The sequence below is a fragment of the Anthonomus grandis genome, chromosome 19 (assembly GCF_022605725.1).
Source record: "Anthonomus grandis grandis chromosome 19, icAntGran1.3, whole genome shotgun sequence".
Classification (NCBI taxonomy): domain Eukaryota; kingdom Metazoa; phylum Arthropoda; class Insecta; order Coleoptera; family Curculionidae; genus Anthonomus; species Anthonomus grandis.
The window spans coordinates 1618365-1632420 of NC_065564.1; the positions used below are offsets into that span (position 1 = coordinate 1618365).

Here is a 14056-nt window from a genome sequence, read left to right on the forward strand (position 1 = left end):
TGTTAAAACCCCCCCTCGGAAGCCCTAAAAACCATCAAATTCTTTACCGGGATGTATTCTTGACTCCATAACGAATTATTTTTGTTTATTAATTATTAAATTATTTTGAAACTGTCATCAAAAGGTTGTCAAATTTGACAGTTATGTTTTTTGTTTACATCATAAATCGACTTTTGGGGCTCATTTTTTCATTGTAAACTTGATTTTCGAGCTCCTAGTGTCCTGGGGCTCCACTAAACCGTTTCTGTTTACCATAAATTGGGGCTCTTCAACATTGTTTACCTTCGATATATCTGTCAAACTTTGACAGCTGTCACCACCGATCAGCTGTTTTTGTTATTAACTTTTTTAATAACTTTTAGGCCCCAGTACTGTTAAAACCCCCCATTCTGAAGCCCTAAAAACCATCAAACTCTTTACCCGGATGTACTTTGGAGTCGATAACGAATTAAATCGGTGCCTCACAGTAACAATGTGACAAACAATGACTAATCCACCCAATAAGAGAGCGAAAAACTGGCTAAAATGCCTTAAAATGGCCAAAGAAGGCTCCCAGGACGCGCCCCAAAGAGACTCCGCCCTCCGTAGATCGTTTAAAGGTTGGCACAAGCGTATGAAGCATTTGTTTTCCGGTAGTACGGTGGAGGATAGTCCCGTTGTAACACCCCCCGCTGTGACCCCACCACCCATTCACGGCCCCAAAGACGACATATCAGAGTTGGCCTTGAACGTGTGGTACTGGGGCCCCGTCAGCAAAGCCCTGGTGGAGCAGAGGCTCAAGGGGGCCCCCGACGGTGCCTTTTTAGTGAGGGATTCTGCCTCCGAAAGGTACTCGGGTGTCTTATTATTACAATTAATTAATAATATTATTTTTTAGGCACGTTTTCTCTATAACTTTCCGTAGTGTGGGTAAAACCCTGCACGCAAGGATCGAACATACACAAACGGGGTACAAAATGTTCGGCCATCAAGGCTTCAAGACCGTTAAGGATTTAATAGACGATGCCCTAAGGATATCCTTGGAAAAGGGGCTCTTTTGTTATACCAAGGGCCCCGATGACTCACCGAACTTCCCGGTGCGACTGTTGACCCCGGTGTCCCGTTACGAGGAGGTGAGGAGTTTGCAGCATTTAGCTCGGTTCATTATCAGGCAACATATAAGTATCAGTGAGGTGGACAAGTTGCATTTACCGCAATCAGTAATTTCCTTTTTAAAAGAGGAAGACTACTTCTGACCAGTGATATTAGTGTGTACAATAGAAACGCTTAAGAACAAATAAAATACTTTATTATTACGTTAACAATCATTTTTGGGCTACTTATTCCAGCTGACTCCGATTATGTTTCTCGCCTAAAAATTTGAACAAATGAATGACTGTGAATTCTTCATTGACTTAACCTCAAATTATTACCGTGATAAAGGCCGATTTGGCCGCGTCCTTGGCCCCCTGCGAAGCGATGTCCGATTTGCTGATGATGTCATGCAACTGCACCGCTTCCTCTATCCGTCGCCCCAAAAACTCCCAAGTGTCTTTTTGTTCGAGGGAATTGTCTTGAATCAGGTACAGTTCCGTGGCTTTATACACCCCCGCCACCCCCAGGCGTCTCATATACCAATTAAACTATTAAAAAAAACCCTCGTGAAGGTGCCACATTGTGCCGTTACTGACGTACTTACATCCACCGATCTGTCCCCCGCATAATAACAAATATCATCGACCATCGTCAATAAAGTGGCTAAAGCTTGAGGCACGTTGGGGGGCAAAGACATTATGGCGATGGCCTGTGCCCATTTGCCCCTATAGGGCACCAACATTTTCAGTCTTTCCTGTATCGCCAACTCCACAAAGCGCCCCGGGGTCATTCCGGTTGATTGATCGACTTGTTGCATTATTTGCACCAACTTGTGGTTCGAGGTGGTGTTGAAGTGGTGCACCAAATCCCCCGCCCCCCTGTTGAACATCCCGTGGGTAATGCCCGGGTACCCCAAACGCTCTGCCCCACGGCTCAAACACTCTTTGGACCATCCCAGTTCTGATACAAATGGCAGGGAGGCTTCCAGAATCTTATTGCGAATGTCTTCGTCGTATTTATCGCCATTAGGGCTGTTTTGGGAGCAGTTTTTCGCGTGGGAACCCCATGGGGCACAAGAACCGCGGGCTAAAAGATTTAAATCGATCCACCCCTTCATTGAATCAGTGATTTTTTTACTTACGTCTCAGTTGTCTTGGCAGCCTGCAAATTACGCCTAAAAGGGACATTTTTCTTGTTTATTTTTTCATGGGCACAATGGGTTTGTTTACCTATCAACTGTCACTCATAACAGTTGTCACTTGGTGCACATAACCTCAAATAAAACCTGACTAAGCACGCCATCTGTTGGCGTCATTAGGCAACAAACGGTTTACAATTGACAGATGTTAACAAAAAAAAAAAAAGGCGTTACTAGGCAACCACCTCTATTTATTTACAAACAAAAGCTCGTTAACGCGATCCAGAAGGCTCTGCAGCTGATCGCACATAACCAGAAGCATTTGCATCTCTCTCAGCTGCTCCTGGGGCCCCAGGGGGCGTAAATCAGCCCCATCCACCGTGACAGACACGTCACCCCTATTCGAACCACTTGCTGGCCCCTCACTAATTTTTTTCCTAATGTCCTCCTTATGGGCGTTTATGCACGCCTCTAATGGCTCCAAATAATTAGTCTTGAGAGTGGGGGCAAAGTCCCAAAAGCCTGTGACATTCCGTTGGTCCCTCAGGATCAAATATCGTAACAAGTTTAAAGTGGACACAATCTGATCGAATTGCTCCAGCAGCATTTTTTTGTCCTCATCGAGATCACAGAACTGTCTCAGAAGTGAGCGGAGCTTGGCCCCTTTGAAGTGCTCTGGCACTGTGTCCCCTCGGAACTCCTTGACGAGTCTCTCTTTGTACAGGTTAATCATGTAACCCTTTAGGCCTGCATGGGACACCTCCTTCAACAAATTCTTCACTAACAAATAGAGACCCTTAACCTCAAAACACTTGCAATAGAGACTTAACAGTTCCAAGGCACTTTTCCGCACCACCTCCTCACTATTTAATACAACCTCATTGCTTAGCAACAGAAAAAACCGCTTCTGATAGTCACACTCCAAATATAAAAAAGACAAATTGTGCCCTGGCAAAGGATTAATTAAACCCTTGGCCAGTTTGAGGGCTTTTTCAAGCATAACCTCACTTTTTGAGTTTTCCATAAGCCAACAAATGGGGCCCATAAAAGTTTCAAACATGTACTCCGCTCTGTACACTTTGGGGCACAATTCGAGACACTTTCCCTCACAATAAATGAAATAAATTAAATTTGCCAGGCCGGTCCTGTAACTGGGCTCACAATTATTCACGAGGGCAACCGGATCACTGGAAAACTTAAAAATTAAGGTCACAATGTCCTCGGAGAACACCCCTGCCTCAGTTTTCACTCCGTTATGCTTGTTAATATTAAGGAAACTTAACGGTTTTCCTAATAGAGCCACCAGAGTCCACACCCACGAGGCCCCATTCGTTTCAATCAGGTTTGCATAGACCTCCAGCACTTTGGACACCACCAGAACAATATCCGAGACCACTAACCCATTGTCCACCACTAAACGCTCTTTTTCACTAAAATTCGTGTAACTTGGCACAGGCATTTTGACCACAAAAGCCTCGTACATGTTCAAAGACTCTTGGGCCAGAAAAGGGGGGCCCCTTTTCCCCTTTAATTTCACCAATATCAATTGAAATAGTTCGAGTAACGCTAGAAATAGGGTGACATCTTGGCAAGACTCGATTTCAGCGAGGGTCGCCAGCAGGGCATCTTCCGGATCCGATATCTCCCCCAGGAGCCCCGATAATTCCTTGCAACAGTTGAAGTTTTCGTGCTCGAACACCCGAGCTTTTTCAGTCAAGTATTTGCCTAATAAAGGAAGGAGGTCCCAAACGTTTTCCCTTATTTCATTGGCGTTTTCCGGGTCGGAAAACAGTCTTTTGGCGTAATCGAGCTTTTGGTGCTCCAGGGCCCTTTGGACCCTCCTCGGGAACCCCGAAAGTTTCATGGGCCAAGGTTCGCACTCCATATTAGGGGCCCTATTTAATAGAACCCCTATTCGAGGATTCTAACCTCAAAACTAGTTGTTTACATTTGTGGTTTGCCATGTTGTGCCAGTTCGCATGGGAATTGAAAGAGGGCGCCCCCCGGGCAACTTTTACAAGAGATGGCGCCTCTGTCTACATTTCTCTTATCGTTTGTCTTTGTCTGACGCATAGTAAATAACGTATAACCCCCTAAATAAAATTTGATTTCATTTGACCGGTAAAAGGTGATAAACACAACTGTTTTTTAGGGGAAAAAATGGCTTTAATTGGAGGTTGTAGTGCCGACGATGATTGTGACGTTACACTGAAGGTAATCCCCCGGGAATTCTTCCTATAATGAACGTACAAAGTGGGGAGTTTTTAGGGTGAAGTTGTAAGAGTTGAACCCCTGTTGAATTTCTTTGAAATTGTCGGTAAAAGGAGGGATAAATGCAGGGTTTACTCGGTGGCGGAGGTACTGCCTGTGCAGGGGGACGTGGTGACCATTAAAAACCCTAAAAAAGGTGAAAATTTCTTTCTGATTTTCCCTGAGACCGATTACGAGTTTCCTCAGACCACCAATGTTAATAAGGAAGAAGGTTTATGGGCTCGCTTGCTGAAGCTCCCTCCCGTTGAAGGTTTTTACGAAGAATTCCAGTTTATTGACAAATTCATTAAACAGTTCACCAGGCACAGTCCGGACACCATTGCCAAATGTCTCCGGGTGTTTTACAAGGACCATTACGTCAGGATGGCCATTACTTATTGCTTACAAAAACGCATTAGTGTGCCGGGAGATTTATGTAAAACAAATGCCAGCTCAGAGGCCTATAAGGCATTCGTGAAGTTTCCTGAGGGATTCGTTATCCAGCAGTATCCTAGCCAGTATGCTTTGGTGGGGTAAACAGTAGTCTTTTGTTTTTTTTATTGAGTCACTTTATTGTCGATTGTTTTAGTCATATGATTATTGGCAGGAACCATAGCAACATGATCCTGAGGGATGACTCTTTTTGGGTGTTTGTGAAGTTCTTGGACGGTCCGGTTGATCTAGATCTCTATGATAATTGCATGATAATTATATGGAGGTACACCCTGGTGGTGGAAATTTACGAGGACAAGGACAGGCCTTCTTTGTCTTATATATTGGTGGCCGAGAGGGATGTCACCAGGATGATTAGGTCGTATGACAAGAGGAATTTGAGGTATTTGTCTTATAGGCACAGGCTCCACTGTAGCAAGAGGATGCGTTATGAAATAATCGTTTCCAAGAGGTCCCAGGTGCATCAGTCCAGTGATTTCTGATTAAAATTGATTCACTAATGTTCAAAGCCTTTTAGACAATTGTTGGTTATGATTCGACCGCCCAATGTTGGTTGGAGGTGAGATTGAAACAATCGAACGACCGTTGGATCATGTGTTACTTGATTATGCCCAAGGAGTTGGTTGGGGCGGCCTCCTTCTTAAAAGAAGACCATTGCTATCGGATTTATTCAGATGCCCCGATGTAAGCCAACTAAAAAAAACAAAACACTATTCATACTTTTGACGTCTTTTGTTTCTCTCCCGAAATAGGAAAAGAGACAAAGTGTATTTTTTTAAAGAGTTACGGATCCAAGGGAACCCGAACCAGGAGCTCCGCCTCCTGGACCCGAGGAGCGTCATCCAGGAAATCGAGTTCCCGGAGGACGCCCCCCTCCACCTCTCCCGCTACCACGCGGCCACCTTCGACGAGTTGGAACTGTTCATGCGACGAACCGACCATAAATTCATGTTCGATTTGACGGCGAAAATCCATCGGAGGGTGATCGTTCCCAATAATTTATCCCCGTGGTGCCCGCGACGTCACTTCCGGGAACCGTACTTCGGCACCGGAAGTAGTTTACAGGAAAAACTCACGTTTAAGGGTGACGACGCGTCCCGATGGCCGATAGACTTGTACCTGTGCAACCAGGAAAATCAAGTGTGCCACTTTGGGCTGTTGCCCGGGGCAACCGTGCTGATAACAAACGTGTTGTCGCAAAAGTCGCGTTACCTGCGCACGACCGTTTTTACTAGGGTCGAGGTGCTGGAGTATCCCAGGCCTATATATAGCTCCGCCCACTTGTAAGTAACCGGAAGTAGGTGGGGGGGGAATGTTCTGGAATTTTTGTTTTTAAGGGTTTTCGAGGATTTTGATAGTTGGGTGTGGCACAGACAATTGAGGACCGCAGGGCCGGATTTGCATGTTTTTTCGAAAATTCTTGCCAATTCAGTTGTTTATAGTCCGGTGCTGGTGAGGCACATATCCAGCTTCAAATTGAACGGAGGGGCGCACACTTTTAAAATGATGTAAGGGTCTAAAAAAATTGTTTAATTAATTGTCTAATTTTTATGGGCAGTTTGGAGGTGCAGCAGGAGAGAAACACCTTCCTCATTGAATCTCTGGATATTTTCTTACTGGCAGACCTCCTGGGAATCACCGGAACTAACCCCGCCGGGGCACGGGCCCGGAAATGCCTCCGTAGCTACTGCGAGGTGAAACCTTACAAAATCTTCCCCCAAGTCGCCTTTGATGCCAAACGACCCTTACACGCGAAAGTCATCGAGGTTCGTTAGTAGGGTGTTTTATCACCATAACCTCACTTATTTAAATTATTTTTTTTTAGCCCGGAAGGGTGTTCAAGGACCTAATTTCCTTAATAACTAAGTTCATCAACTACGACTTGAATCCCTTAATGGAGGTGGTTTTATTGAGACAAGCCCCGGACCAAGAAGTGCCTTATCGAGTAATTAAACATTACCTTCATCCTATTTTTTAAAAGCGTTTTTCTTTTGTTAATAAATTATTAATTATTAAGCGTTTTTTTTTTAAATTGGTTGTGGCGCCATCTTGCATCAACACATCGAATTAGTGCCGCGCCATCTGTGACAGACTTGAGCAACTTCTAATGAAATCATTTTTTTTTTTTTTAGGTTATGTCATGTGCATCCTCCCTGGAATTTAGTGAGTTTTGAGGGTTTTTTTGAGTATATTTGCCTAAGGGTGAGTAAAATTAGTGCCCCCTAAGTATATTAAAGCCCCCCTTGAATAATATAACGTAATTTCTTATGTTTTCAAGTGTTTTTTTTTTAGTGTAAACATGGTCGACGACACGGAGAAGACCGACAGTAAAAAAGCGGCTAAAAAGGAGGCCAAAAGGGCCGAGAAGGCGGCCAAAAAGGCGGAACATAAGGCCGCCCAAGTAAAACCCAATAGCAACGACTCGGTCACCGAAGAAGGTCTTTGTTTATAAATAATTACCAAATATTGCGTAATAATTTACATTAATGTCTTTTAGGGGACGTCTCTTTGGGGAAGTACGGGGCTTTGCCCCTGATTCAGTCGGACCCTTTGGCCCCCAAAAGAACCTTCACTCCCCTATCCGTTATTAGCAAAGAACTGAGCGGGAAAGACTTATGGGTCAGGGCTCGGTTGCACACTAGTAGAGCGAGAGGGAAACAGTGCTTTATTGTTTTAAGACAGAGAGAGTACACCGTTCAGGTGTTAGTTAATGTTTGTGACACCGTTTCCAAGGCGATGGTGAAGTTTTGCAGCAAGTAAGTGGGCGGGGGGTTTCAACTAGAAACTTTGTTATTCATTTGTCTTGACACCTCATATCACCATGACAACTTAACAAATATCAATAAAATATTCGAGAAATGTCATTGAGTTATTGAATAAAAAAAAAAATAATTCTTTAGTGTTTCCAAGGAGAGCATAGTGGACGTCCATGCTAAGGTGGCCGAGGTGCCCTCGCCAATAGCAGGATGCTCTCAGAGTGACGTAGAACTCGTTGCCAAGGAGTTGTGGGTGGTGTCGGCCTCGCAACCGCAGCTCCCTCTACAAATCGAGGACGCCTCCAGAGCGGAAAACGAGGAAACCTCCCTAAACATCCGCGTAAATCAAGACACCCGCTTGGACAATCGCGTGTTGGACCTTCGAACCGCCGCGAATCAAGCGATTTTCCGTTTGGAGGGGGGCGTTTGTCGACTGTTTCGCGACACTTTGACCCGACGCGGTTTCGTGGAAATTCACACGCCGAAAATCATTCCGGCGGCGTCCGAGGGGGGCGCCAACGTCTTCACCGTGTCGTACTTCAAAGGTGCCGCCTACTTGGCGCAGTCGCCGCAGCTCTACAAACAAATGGCGATCGCGGCCGACTTCGATCGCGTTTTTACGGTGGGGGCGGTGTTTAGGGCGGAGGACTCCAACACGCATCGACACCTGACGGAGTTTGTGGGGCTGGACCTCGAGATGGCGTTCCAGTACCACTATCACGAGGTCGTGTCGACTATCGGGGACGTTTTCACCGAGATTTTCAAGGGGATCCGCGATAAGTAAATATTCGAGAGAGGGTTTTTTTGAGTGTATGTTTTGAGGCAGTAAATATAGTTTCCAGAAGGAAATCGCTTTGGTGAACCAGCAGTTTCCGACGGAACCGTTCACGTTCCTGGAACCTCCGCTGGTGCTGGAGTTTCCGGAGGCGCGTAAGATGCTCCTGGAGGCGGGGGTGGAGGTGGGCGAGGAGGACGACCTGAGCACCCCCGTGGAGAAACTGCTGGGGCGGCTGGTCAAGGTAAACTCCCCTTTATGAAACAAAACCCAAAAAACAAAGGAACAAAAATCATTCTCCTCTTCAGGCCAAATACTACACGGACTTTTACATTTTGGACAAGTACCCGTTGGCGGTACGACCCTTTTACACGATGCCCGACCCTCGGAACCCCAAAGCCTCCAACTCGTACGACATGTTCATGCGGGGGGAGGAGATTTTGAGCGGGGCCCAGAGGATCCACGACGCCCCGTTTTTATGCGAACGTGCCAAATTCCACGGGATCGATACCGCGAAAATCGCCGGGTACCTGGACGCCTTTAGGTACGGGTGCCCGCCCCACGCCGGGGGCGGCATCGGTCTGGAACGCGTCGTTATGCTCTACTTGGGCCTGGATAACATCCGGAAAACCTCCATGTTCCCGAGGGACCCCAAAAGAGTATCTCCATAATTTTTTATTAATAAAATTCGATGGTTCTTTCCCGTTAGTTTTTTTTTTTTTTTATTTTAGGGGGCGGTGCAGCAGTCATGGTCACCTACGATGTTTGTTTATTCTAACAGGGTTTCTCCTATGATTTATCGTAATCTAGAGTGTCGCGCCATCTGTGAATAATCTGACAAACTGTTTAAAGTGTCATGGACACCCTTGATTTAATTAAACAAACTCTCTAGTCAGGCGGCCATTTTGTTTTCTCCCTTGACATTTGAACAACTGTCTAAGTTTCTCATAATTTTTCTAGAAGTCTTACGCCATCTGTGATTAATTAGCCAAACTTTTAAACAGTGTCATGGCTACCCTTGATTTATTTAATAAAATAAATTGTCCGGTATGGCGGCCATTTTGTTCTCTTTGATGACGTTTGAGCCGTCTACATGGCCTATGGTTAATTTTCCAAAATGTCATGGCTAGCCTTGATTTACAGAATAAAATAAATTAATTATTTGATATGGCGGCCATTTTGTCTTTTCCAATGACTTTTAAGTCATTTACTGCCTTTAATTAATTTTCGAGAATATTCTTCGTGCGTGTGTCGCTGTCTTGAACCTTTAAAATACAGTAAATTGTCCCGACTATCTTTGATTAAAACTTTCAGAAATGGCAGCCATCTTGTTTTTTTTTTTGGTCCCTAGACTAAGCTTCTTCTATAATTTCCCTTACTCTAGGTCTAGAGTGCCGCGCCATCTGTAAATAATTAACCCAACCAAACTAGTTAAAGTGTCATGGCCACCCTTGATTTAATTAAACAAACTTTCTAGTCTGGCGGCCATTTTGTTTTTGCCCTTGACATTTGAACAATAAGTCTTACGCCATCTGTGATCAATTAGCCAAACTTTTAAACAGTGTCATGGCTACCTTTGATTTATTTAATAAAATAAATTGTTCGATATGGCAGCCATTTTGTTCTTTTTGTTGACATTTGAGTCGTCTAATCCGTCATGATTCTTCCTGAAACGTTATTGACTTTTTCCAGAATTTTATGTGTCTTCTGTAAATAAACCACTGAAATATAATAAATTTTCATGGCTACCCGTGATATTGAGATAACATTTTTGAGAAATGGCGGCCATTTTGTTTTTCTTCTTTTTTTTTTCCCTTTCCTAACAGGTTTACTCCCATGCTCTTTCGTATGCCATCTATGATTCATTTTCCAAAATGTCATGGCCACTCTTGATTGAATTAAACAAACTCTCTAGTCTGGCGGCCATTTTGTTTTTTCCCTTGACGTTTGAACAACTGTCTAAGTTTCTCAAGATTTTTCCAGAAGTTTTCTTGTGTCGCCATCTATGAATAGATCGTTGAACTATACAAACATTTTTTTATTCTAGTTTCGTAAATTAACACAGTAAACTCCTCTTATTATAAAGTATTTTTGAATTTATCACAGCCATCTGTGATACACAAAAATGTTTCAGTAATGGCAGCCATGTTGTTTTTCATTTTTCGTTTCCCTTAAGATTTTTGATACTTCAGAATGCGGCGCCATCTGTGATTAATTAGCCAAACTTTTAAACAGTGTCATGGCTACCCTTGATTTATTTAATGAAATAAATAGTCCGGTATGGCGGCCATTTTGTTTTCTTTGATGACGTTTGAGCAGTCTACATGGCCTATGGTTAATTTTCCAAAATGTCATGGCTAGCCTTGATTTACAGAATAAAATAAATAAATTATTTGATATGGCGGCCATTTTGTCTTTTCCAATGACTTTTAAGTCATTTAGTGCCTTAAATTCGTATTCAATTTTTGAGAATATTCTTCGTGTGTGTGTCGCTGTCTTGAACCTTTAAAATACAGTAAATTGTCCCGACTATCTTCGATTAAAACTTTCAGAAATGGCAGCCATCTTGTTTTTCTTTTTTTTTTTTTTTTGGTTCCTAGACTAAGCTTCTTCTATAATTTCCCTTACTCTAGGTCTAGAGTGCCGCGCCATCTGTAAATAATTAACCCAACCAAACTAGTTAAAGTGTCATGGCCACCCTTGATTGAATTAAAAAAACTCTCTAGTCTGGCGGCCATTTTGTTTTTTCCCTTGACGTTTGAACAACTGTCTAAGTTTCTCAAGATTTTTCCAAAAGTTTTCTTGTGTCGCCATCTATGAATAGATCGTTGAATTATACAAATATTTTTTTATCCCAGTTTCGTAAATTAACGCAGTAAACTCCTCTTATTATAAAGTATTTTTGAATTTATCGCAGCCATCTGTGATATACAAAATGTTTCAGTAATGGCAGCCATGTTGTTTTTCATTTTTTTTTGGTCCTCGACTAAGTTTCCCTTAAGATTTTTGATACTTCAGAATGTGGCGCCATCTGTGATTAATTAGCCAAACTTTTAAACAGTGTCATGGCTACCCTTGATTTATTTAATGAAATAAATTGTCTGATATGGCAGCCATTTTGTTTTTTTTTGTTGACATTTGAGTCGTCTAATCCGTCATGATTCTTCCTGACACTTTATTGATTTTCCCAGTTTATCGCCTTCTGTGAATAGACCACTAAAATATAATAAATTTTCATGGCTGCCTGTGATATAACATTTTTTGAAAATAGGCAGCCATTTTGTTTTCTTTTTTGGTTTTTTTCTTTCGTAGCTATGTTTTCCCTATGATCTTTTGCACTCTAGAGTGCCGCGCCATCTTTGATTAATTTATGAAACTATTAATAAGTATCACGCTCAACCTTGAGATAATTACTAAACAACATATTTATACTAAACTGTTCTGTATGGCGGCCATTTTGTTTTTTTTTCTTTTCCTAACGGGTTTCGTTCCATGCTCTTTCGTAAGCTAGATGGCCATGCCATCTATGATTAATTTTACAAAATGTCATGGCTATCCTTGATTTATAGAATAAAATAAATTCTTTGATATGGCGGCCATTTTGTCTTTTTTCATTTGAATATAAACGTTTGATATAAATTTTCAGAAATGGCAGCCATCTTGGTTTTCTTTTTTTTTTGGTCCCTAAACTAAGTTTCTTCTATAATTTCCCTTATTCTAGGTCTAGAGTGCCGCGCCATCTGTAAATAATTAACCCAACCAAACTAGTTAAAGTTTTATGGCTATCCTTGATTTAATTTCAAGTTATCATGCCTGGCGGCCATTTTGTTTGTCCTTTTAAGCACCATAACGGGATTTTTCATATGCTATAGTGCCGCGCCATCTGCGATGAATTAGCCCAACTGCTAAAGTCTCATGGCCACTCTTGACTGAAATTATGAACTGTCATACGTGGCGGCCATGTTGTTTTCTCCGTTGACGTTTGTGCCCTGTAATCCCTAATGATTCTTCCTAAAATCCTATTGATTTTTCCATAATTTACCGTGTATCTCCCTCCATCTGTGAATAGACTATTAAAGCCAGGGTTTATTTATCATTCTGTCAAGTGTCTCGCGGCCATTTTATTAACGTTTGCGCGTTTCTAACCTCCCCCCCCTGTCAGACGACAGACGACAGAAATCGTCGCCGTATCCCGTAACCGCTGTTGGGTCCGTCTCTATAACGAGATTCGTGGAGTTTTTTGTTGTTTTCGCGCCCCAAAATGGAGAATAAGACGCAGAAGCAGGAGCAGGTGCTCCAGATCGAGCCCCAGAACGAGCTGAAGTTTGTCGGTGAGTGGGCCCCCCCCCCCCGCGGGGCGCAGTTTATTCCTCTATGGATCGCGATTTTTTGACATTACGGCCAACAAACAAGAGTCTCTCTATTATTTTGCATTTCCGATTTAATTAATTTAACCTCAAATTCTCCTTAAATGCGGTTAAAACGATCGATTCCTTTTTTATGTGACGAGGGTTGGCCGGAGGAGGGCACCCTTAAAAGTGCCCCCCCTCTCCCTCCAATAAAACTTAATTAACTGACATCAATTGAGCAGCAGCAGCCCACTGGGGCAAAGTCCTTTATTAGTACCTGCACTTAATTAACAGCCAATTACCTTGAACCGCAATTATTTATTTCTTTGTTTTTATAAGGTCCCTTTAATGAGCCGGTGTCGACCTTCATTAAACTGACCAACCCGACAGACAAAAAGGTTATGTTCAAAATCAAGACCACCGCCCCCAAGAAGTACTGCGTGCGCCCCAACTCGGGTCTGTTGCACCCAGGCGAAACCGCCCAAATAAGCCGTAAGACCCCCTAATGACCCCCCTGAAATTAACAAAAAAAATGACCCCGACTCAATTCCAGTTTGCCTTCAGTCGTTCCTGTACGACCCCTCTGAAAAAAACAAACACAAGTTCATGGTGCAGAGCGTGTTTGCCCCGGAATCGGGCGACACCAACCTGGAAACTTTCTGGAAGGAAATCAGTCCGGATCAGCTGATGGACTCGAAACTGAAGTGCGTCTTTGAGGTGCCGCCCAACGACGACTCGTACGATAACGCGGGGGCGGGTACCGCCGCCACCGTCCACCTGCTGGACTTGAACGAGCAGCACAAGGGGGCGGCCACGGGCGCCGCCGCCGCCGCCGCCTCCCCCGACCACGATCTGCTCCAGAAGGCGGCCAAGGAGGAGATCCAGCGACTGAGGGAGGTGGAGAGCGAACTGAGGCAGGAACTGTTGCGTCTCAAGGAGGAGAAGTTCGCGTTGAAGAATCAGCAGAGCGTCAGCGCCAACAGGTACGCGCCCCCCCAACAGCAGGAGCCCCAAACGGTTTATTACGTCGCCCTGGCCGTGGTCGTTGGTGAGTGGGAGTCTTTTGTTTTTTTTTTTTTTGTTTTTTTTTGTTTTGTTTCATTGCGTTTTTGTTTCAGGTGTGCTGGGGATCGTGTTCGGGAAGTTTCTGCTCTGAGTCCCCCACTGTATATTATTATTATTAATGAACACTACTATTATTACTATTACTATCATATAATAATAATAATAATTAAATATACGCAAATTTTATGTGAAATGT

The 14056-nt window shown here is 43.5% G+C and overlaps 5 protein-coding genes across 7 annotated transcripts; 3 read left to right on the forward strand and 2 right to left on the reverse strand.

The window, feature by feature from the left end:
* Nucleotides 1-30: 30 nt before the first annotated feature.
* On the forward strand, nucleotides 31-1307 carry LOC126747156 (suppressor of cytokine signaling 6). The gene is made up of 2 exons (XM_050455657.1): nucleotides 31-828; nucleotides 878-1307. The coding sequence occupies exons 1-2, from the start codon at nucleotides 485-487 to the stop codon at nucleotides 1233-1235; spliced, it is 702 nt and encodes a 233-aa protein (XP_050311614.1). The 5' UTR covers nucleotides 31-484; the 3' UTR covers nucleotides 1236-1307.
* On the reverse strand, nucleotides 1272-2372 carry LOC126747154 (ubiquinone biosynthesis protein COQ9, mitochondrial). The gene is made up of 4 exons (XM_050455655.1): nucleotides 2216-2372; nucleotides 1679-2160; nucleotides 1413-1622; nucleotides 1272-1351 (listed from the first exon to the last, which is right to left on the reverse strand). Exons 1-4 carry the CDS (start codon nucleotides 2259-2261, stop codon nucleotides 1316-1318), a joined length of 774 nt encoding a protein of 257 aa, XP_050311612.1. The 5' UTR covers nucleotides 2262-2372; the 3' UTR covers nucleotides 1272-1315.
* Nucleotides 2373-2446: 74 nt separating this feature from the next.
* Nucleotides 2447-4241, reverse strand: LOC126747152 (glomulin). Its single transcript, XM_050455653.1, has one exon. The coding sequence runs from the start codon at nucleotides 4095-4097 to the stop codon at nucleotides 2460-2462; it is 1638 nt and encodes a 545-aa protein (XP_050311610.1). The 5' UTR covers nucleotides 4098-4241; the 3' UTR covers nucleotides 2447-2459.
* A 70-nt stretch (nucleotides 4242-4311) lies between these two features.
* LOC126747151 (aspartate--tRNA ligase, cytoplasmic) lies at nucleotides 4312-9147 on the forward strand. 3 transcript variants are annotated; one of them, XM_050455650.1, is made up of 10 exons: nucleotides 4312-4426; nucleotides 4481-4995; nucleotides 5052-5373; nucleotides 5433-5599; nucleotides 5668-6198; nucleotides 6253-6423; nucleotides 6474-6681; nucleotides 6741-6860; nucleotides 7048-7117; nucleotides 7208-7353. In XM_050455650.1, exons 1-9 carry the CDS (start codon nucleotides 4373-4375, stop codon nucleotides 7087-7089), a joined length of 2130 nt encoding a protein of 709 aa, XP_050311607.1. In that variant the 5' UTR covers nucleotides 4312-4372; the 3' UTR covers nucleotides 7090-7117; nucleotides 7208-7353. The 3 variants fall into 3 exon arrangements, with proteins under 3 accessions (XP_050311607.1, XP_050311609.1, XP_050311608.1); XM_050455652.1 differs by lacking the exon at nucleotides 4312-4426 and having other exon boundaries at nucleotides 4849-4990; XM_050455651.1 differs by lacking the exons at nucleotides 4312-4426; nucleotides 4481-4995; nucleotides 5052-5373; ... (3 more) ...; nucleotides 6474-6681; nucleotides 6741-6860 and adding exons at nucleotides 7413-7671; nucleotides 7816-8451; nucleotides 8507-8690; nucleotides 8755-9147 and having other exon boundaries at nucleotides 7042-7117.
* A 3284-nt stretch (nucleotides 9148-12431) lies between these two features.
* LOC126747155 (vesicle-associated membrane protein-associated protein B) lies at nucleotides 12432-14053 on the forward strand. Its single transcript, XM_050455656.1, has 4 exons — nucleotides 12432-12777; nucleotides 13135-13287; nucleotides 13349-13843; nucleotides 13914-14053. Exons 1-4 carry the CDS (start codon nucleotides 12708-12710, stop codon nucleotides 13949-13951), a joined length of 756 nt encoding a protein of 251 aa, XP_050311613.1. The 5' UTR covers nucleotides 12432-12707; the 3' UTR covers nucleotides 13952-14053.
* Nucleotides 14054-14056: the final 3 nt, after the last annotated feature.

Bases quoted from the DNA above. Each gene is read 5' to 3' on its own strand.
- LOC126747156 (XM_050455657.1), top strand. From the start codon at position 485: ATGACTAATCCACCCAATAAGAGAGCGAAAAACTGGCTAAAATGCCTT. The intron at 829-877 runs GTACTCGGGTGT...ATTATTTTTTAG, and splicing joins AGGGATTCTGCCTCCGAAAG to GCACGTTTTCTCTATAACTT.
- LOC126747154 (XM_050455655.1), bottom strand. From the start codon at position 2,261: ATGTCCCTTTTAGGCGTAATTTGCAGGCTGCCAAGACAACTGAGAC. The intron at 1,623-1,678 runs GTAAGTACGTCA...TTTTTTTAATAG, and splicing joins CGGGGGACAGATCGGTGGAT to TTTAATTGGTATATGAGACG. The intron at 1,352-1,412 runs GTAATAATTTGA...TCAAATTTTTAG, and splicing joins CCAAATCGGCCTTTATCACG to GCGAGAAACATAATCGGAGT.
- LOC126747152 (XM_050455653.1), bottom strand. From the start codon at position 4,097: ATGGAGTGCGAACCTTGGCCCATGAAACTTTCGGGGTTCCCGAGGAGG.
- LOC126747151 (XM_050455650.1), top strand. From the start codon at position 4,373: ATGGCTTTAATTGGAGGTTGTAGTGCCGACGATGATTGTGACGTTACA. The intron at 4,427-4,480 runs GTAATCCCCCGG...GGGAGTTTTTAG, and splicing joins ATTGTGACGTTACACTGAAG to GGTGAAGTTGTAAGAGTTGA. The intron at 6,424-6,473 runs GTAAGGGTCTAA...TTTTATGGGCAG, and splicing joins GCGCACACTTTTAAAATGAT to TTTGGAGGTGCAGCAGGAGA.
- LOC126747155 (XM_050455656.1), top strand. From the start codon at position 12,708: ATGGAGAATAAGACGCAGAAGCAGGAGCAGGTGCTCCAGATCGAGCCC. The intron at 12,778-13,134 runs GTGAGTGGGCCC...TGTTTTTATAAG, and splicing joins GAACGAGCTGAAGTTTGTCG to GTCCCTTTAATGAGCCGGTG. The intron at 13,288-13,348 runs GTAAGACCCCCT...ACTCAATTCCAG, and splicing joins CGAAACCGCCCAAATAAGCC to TTTGCCTTCAGTCGTTCCTG.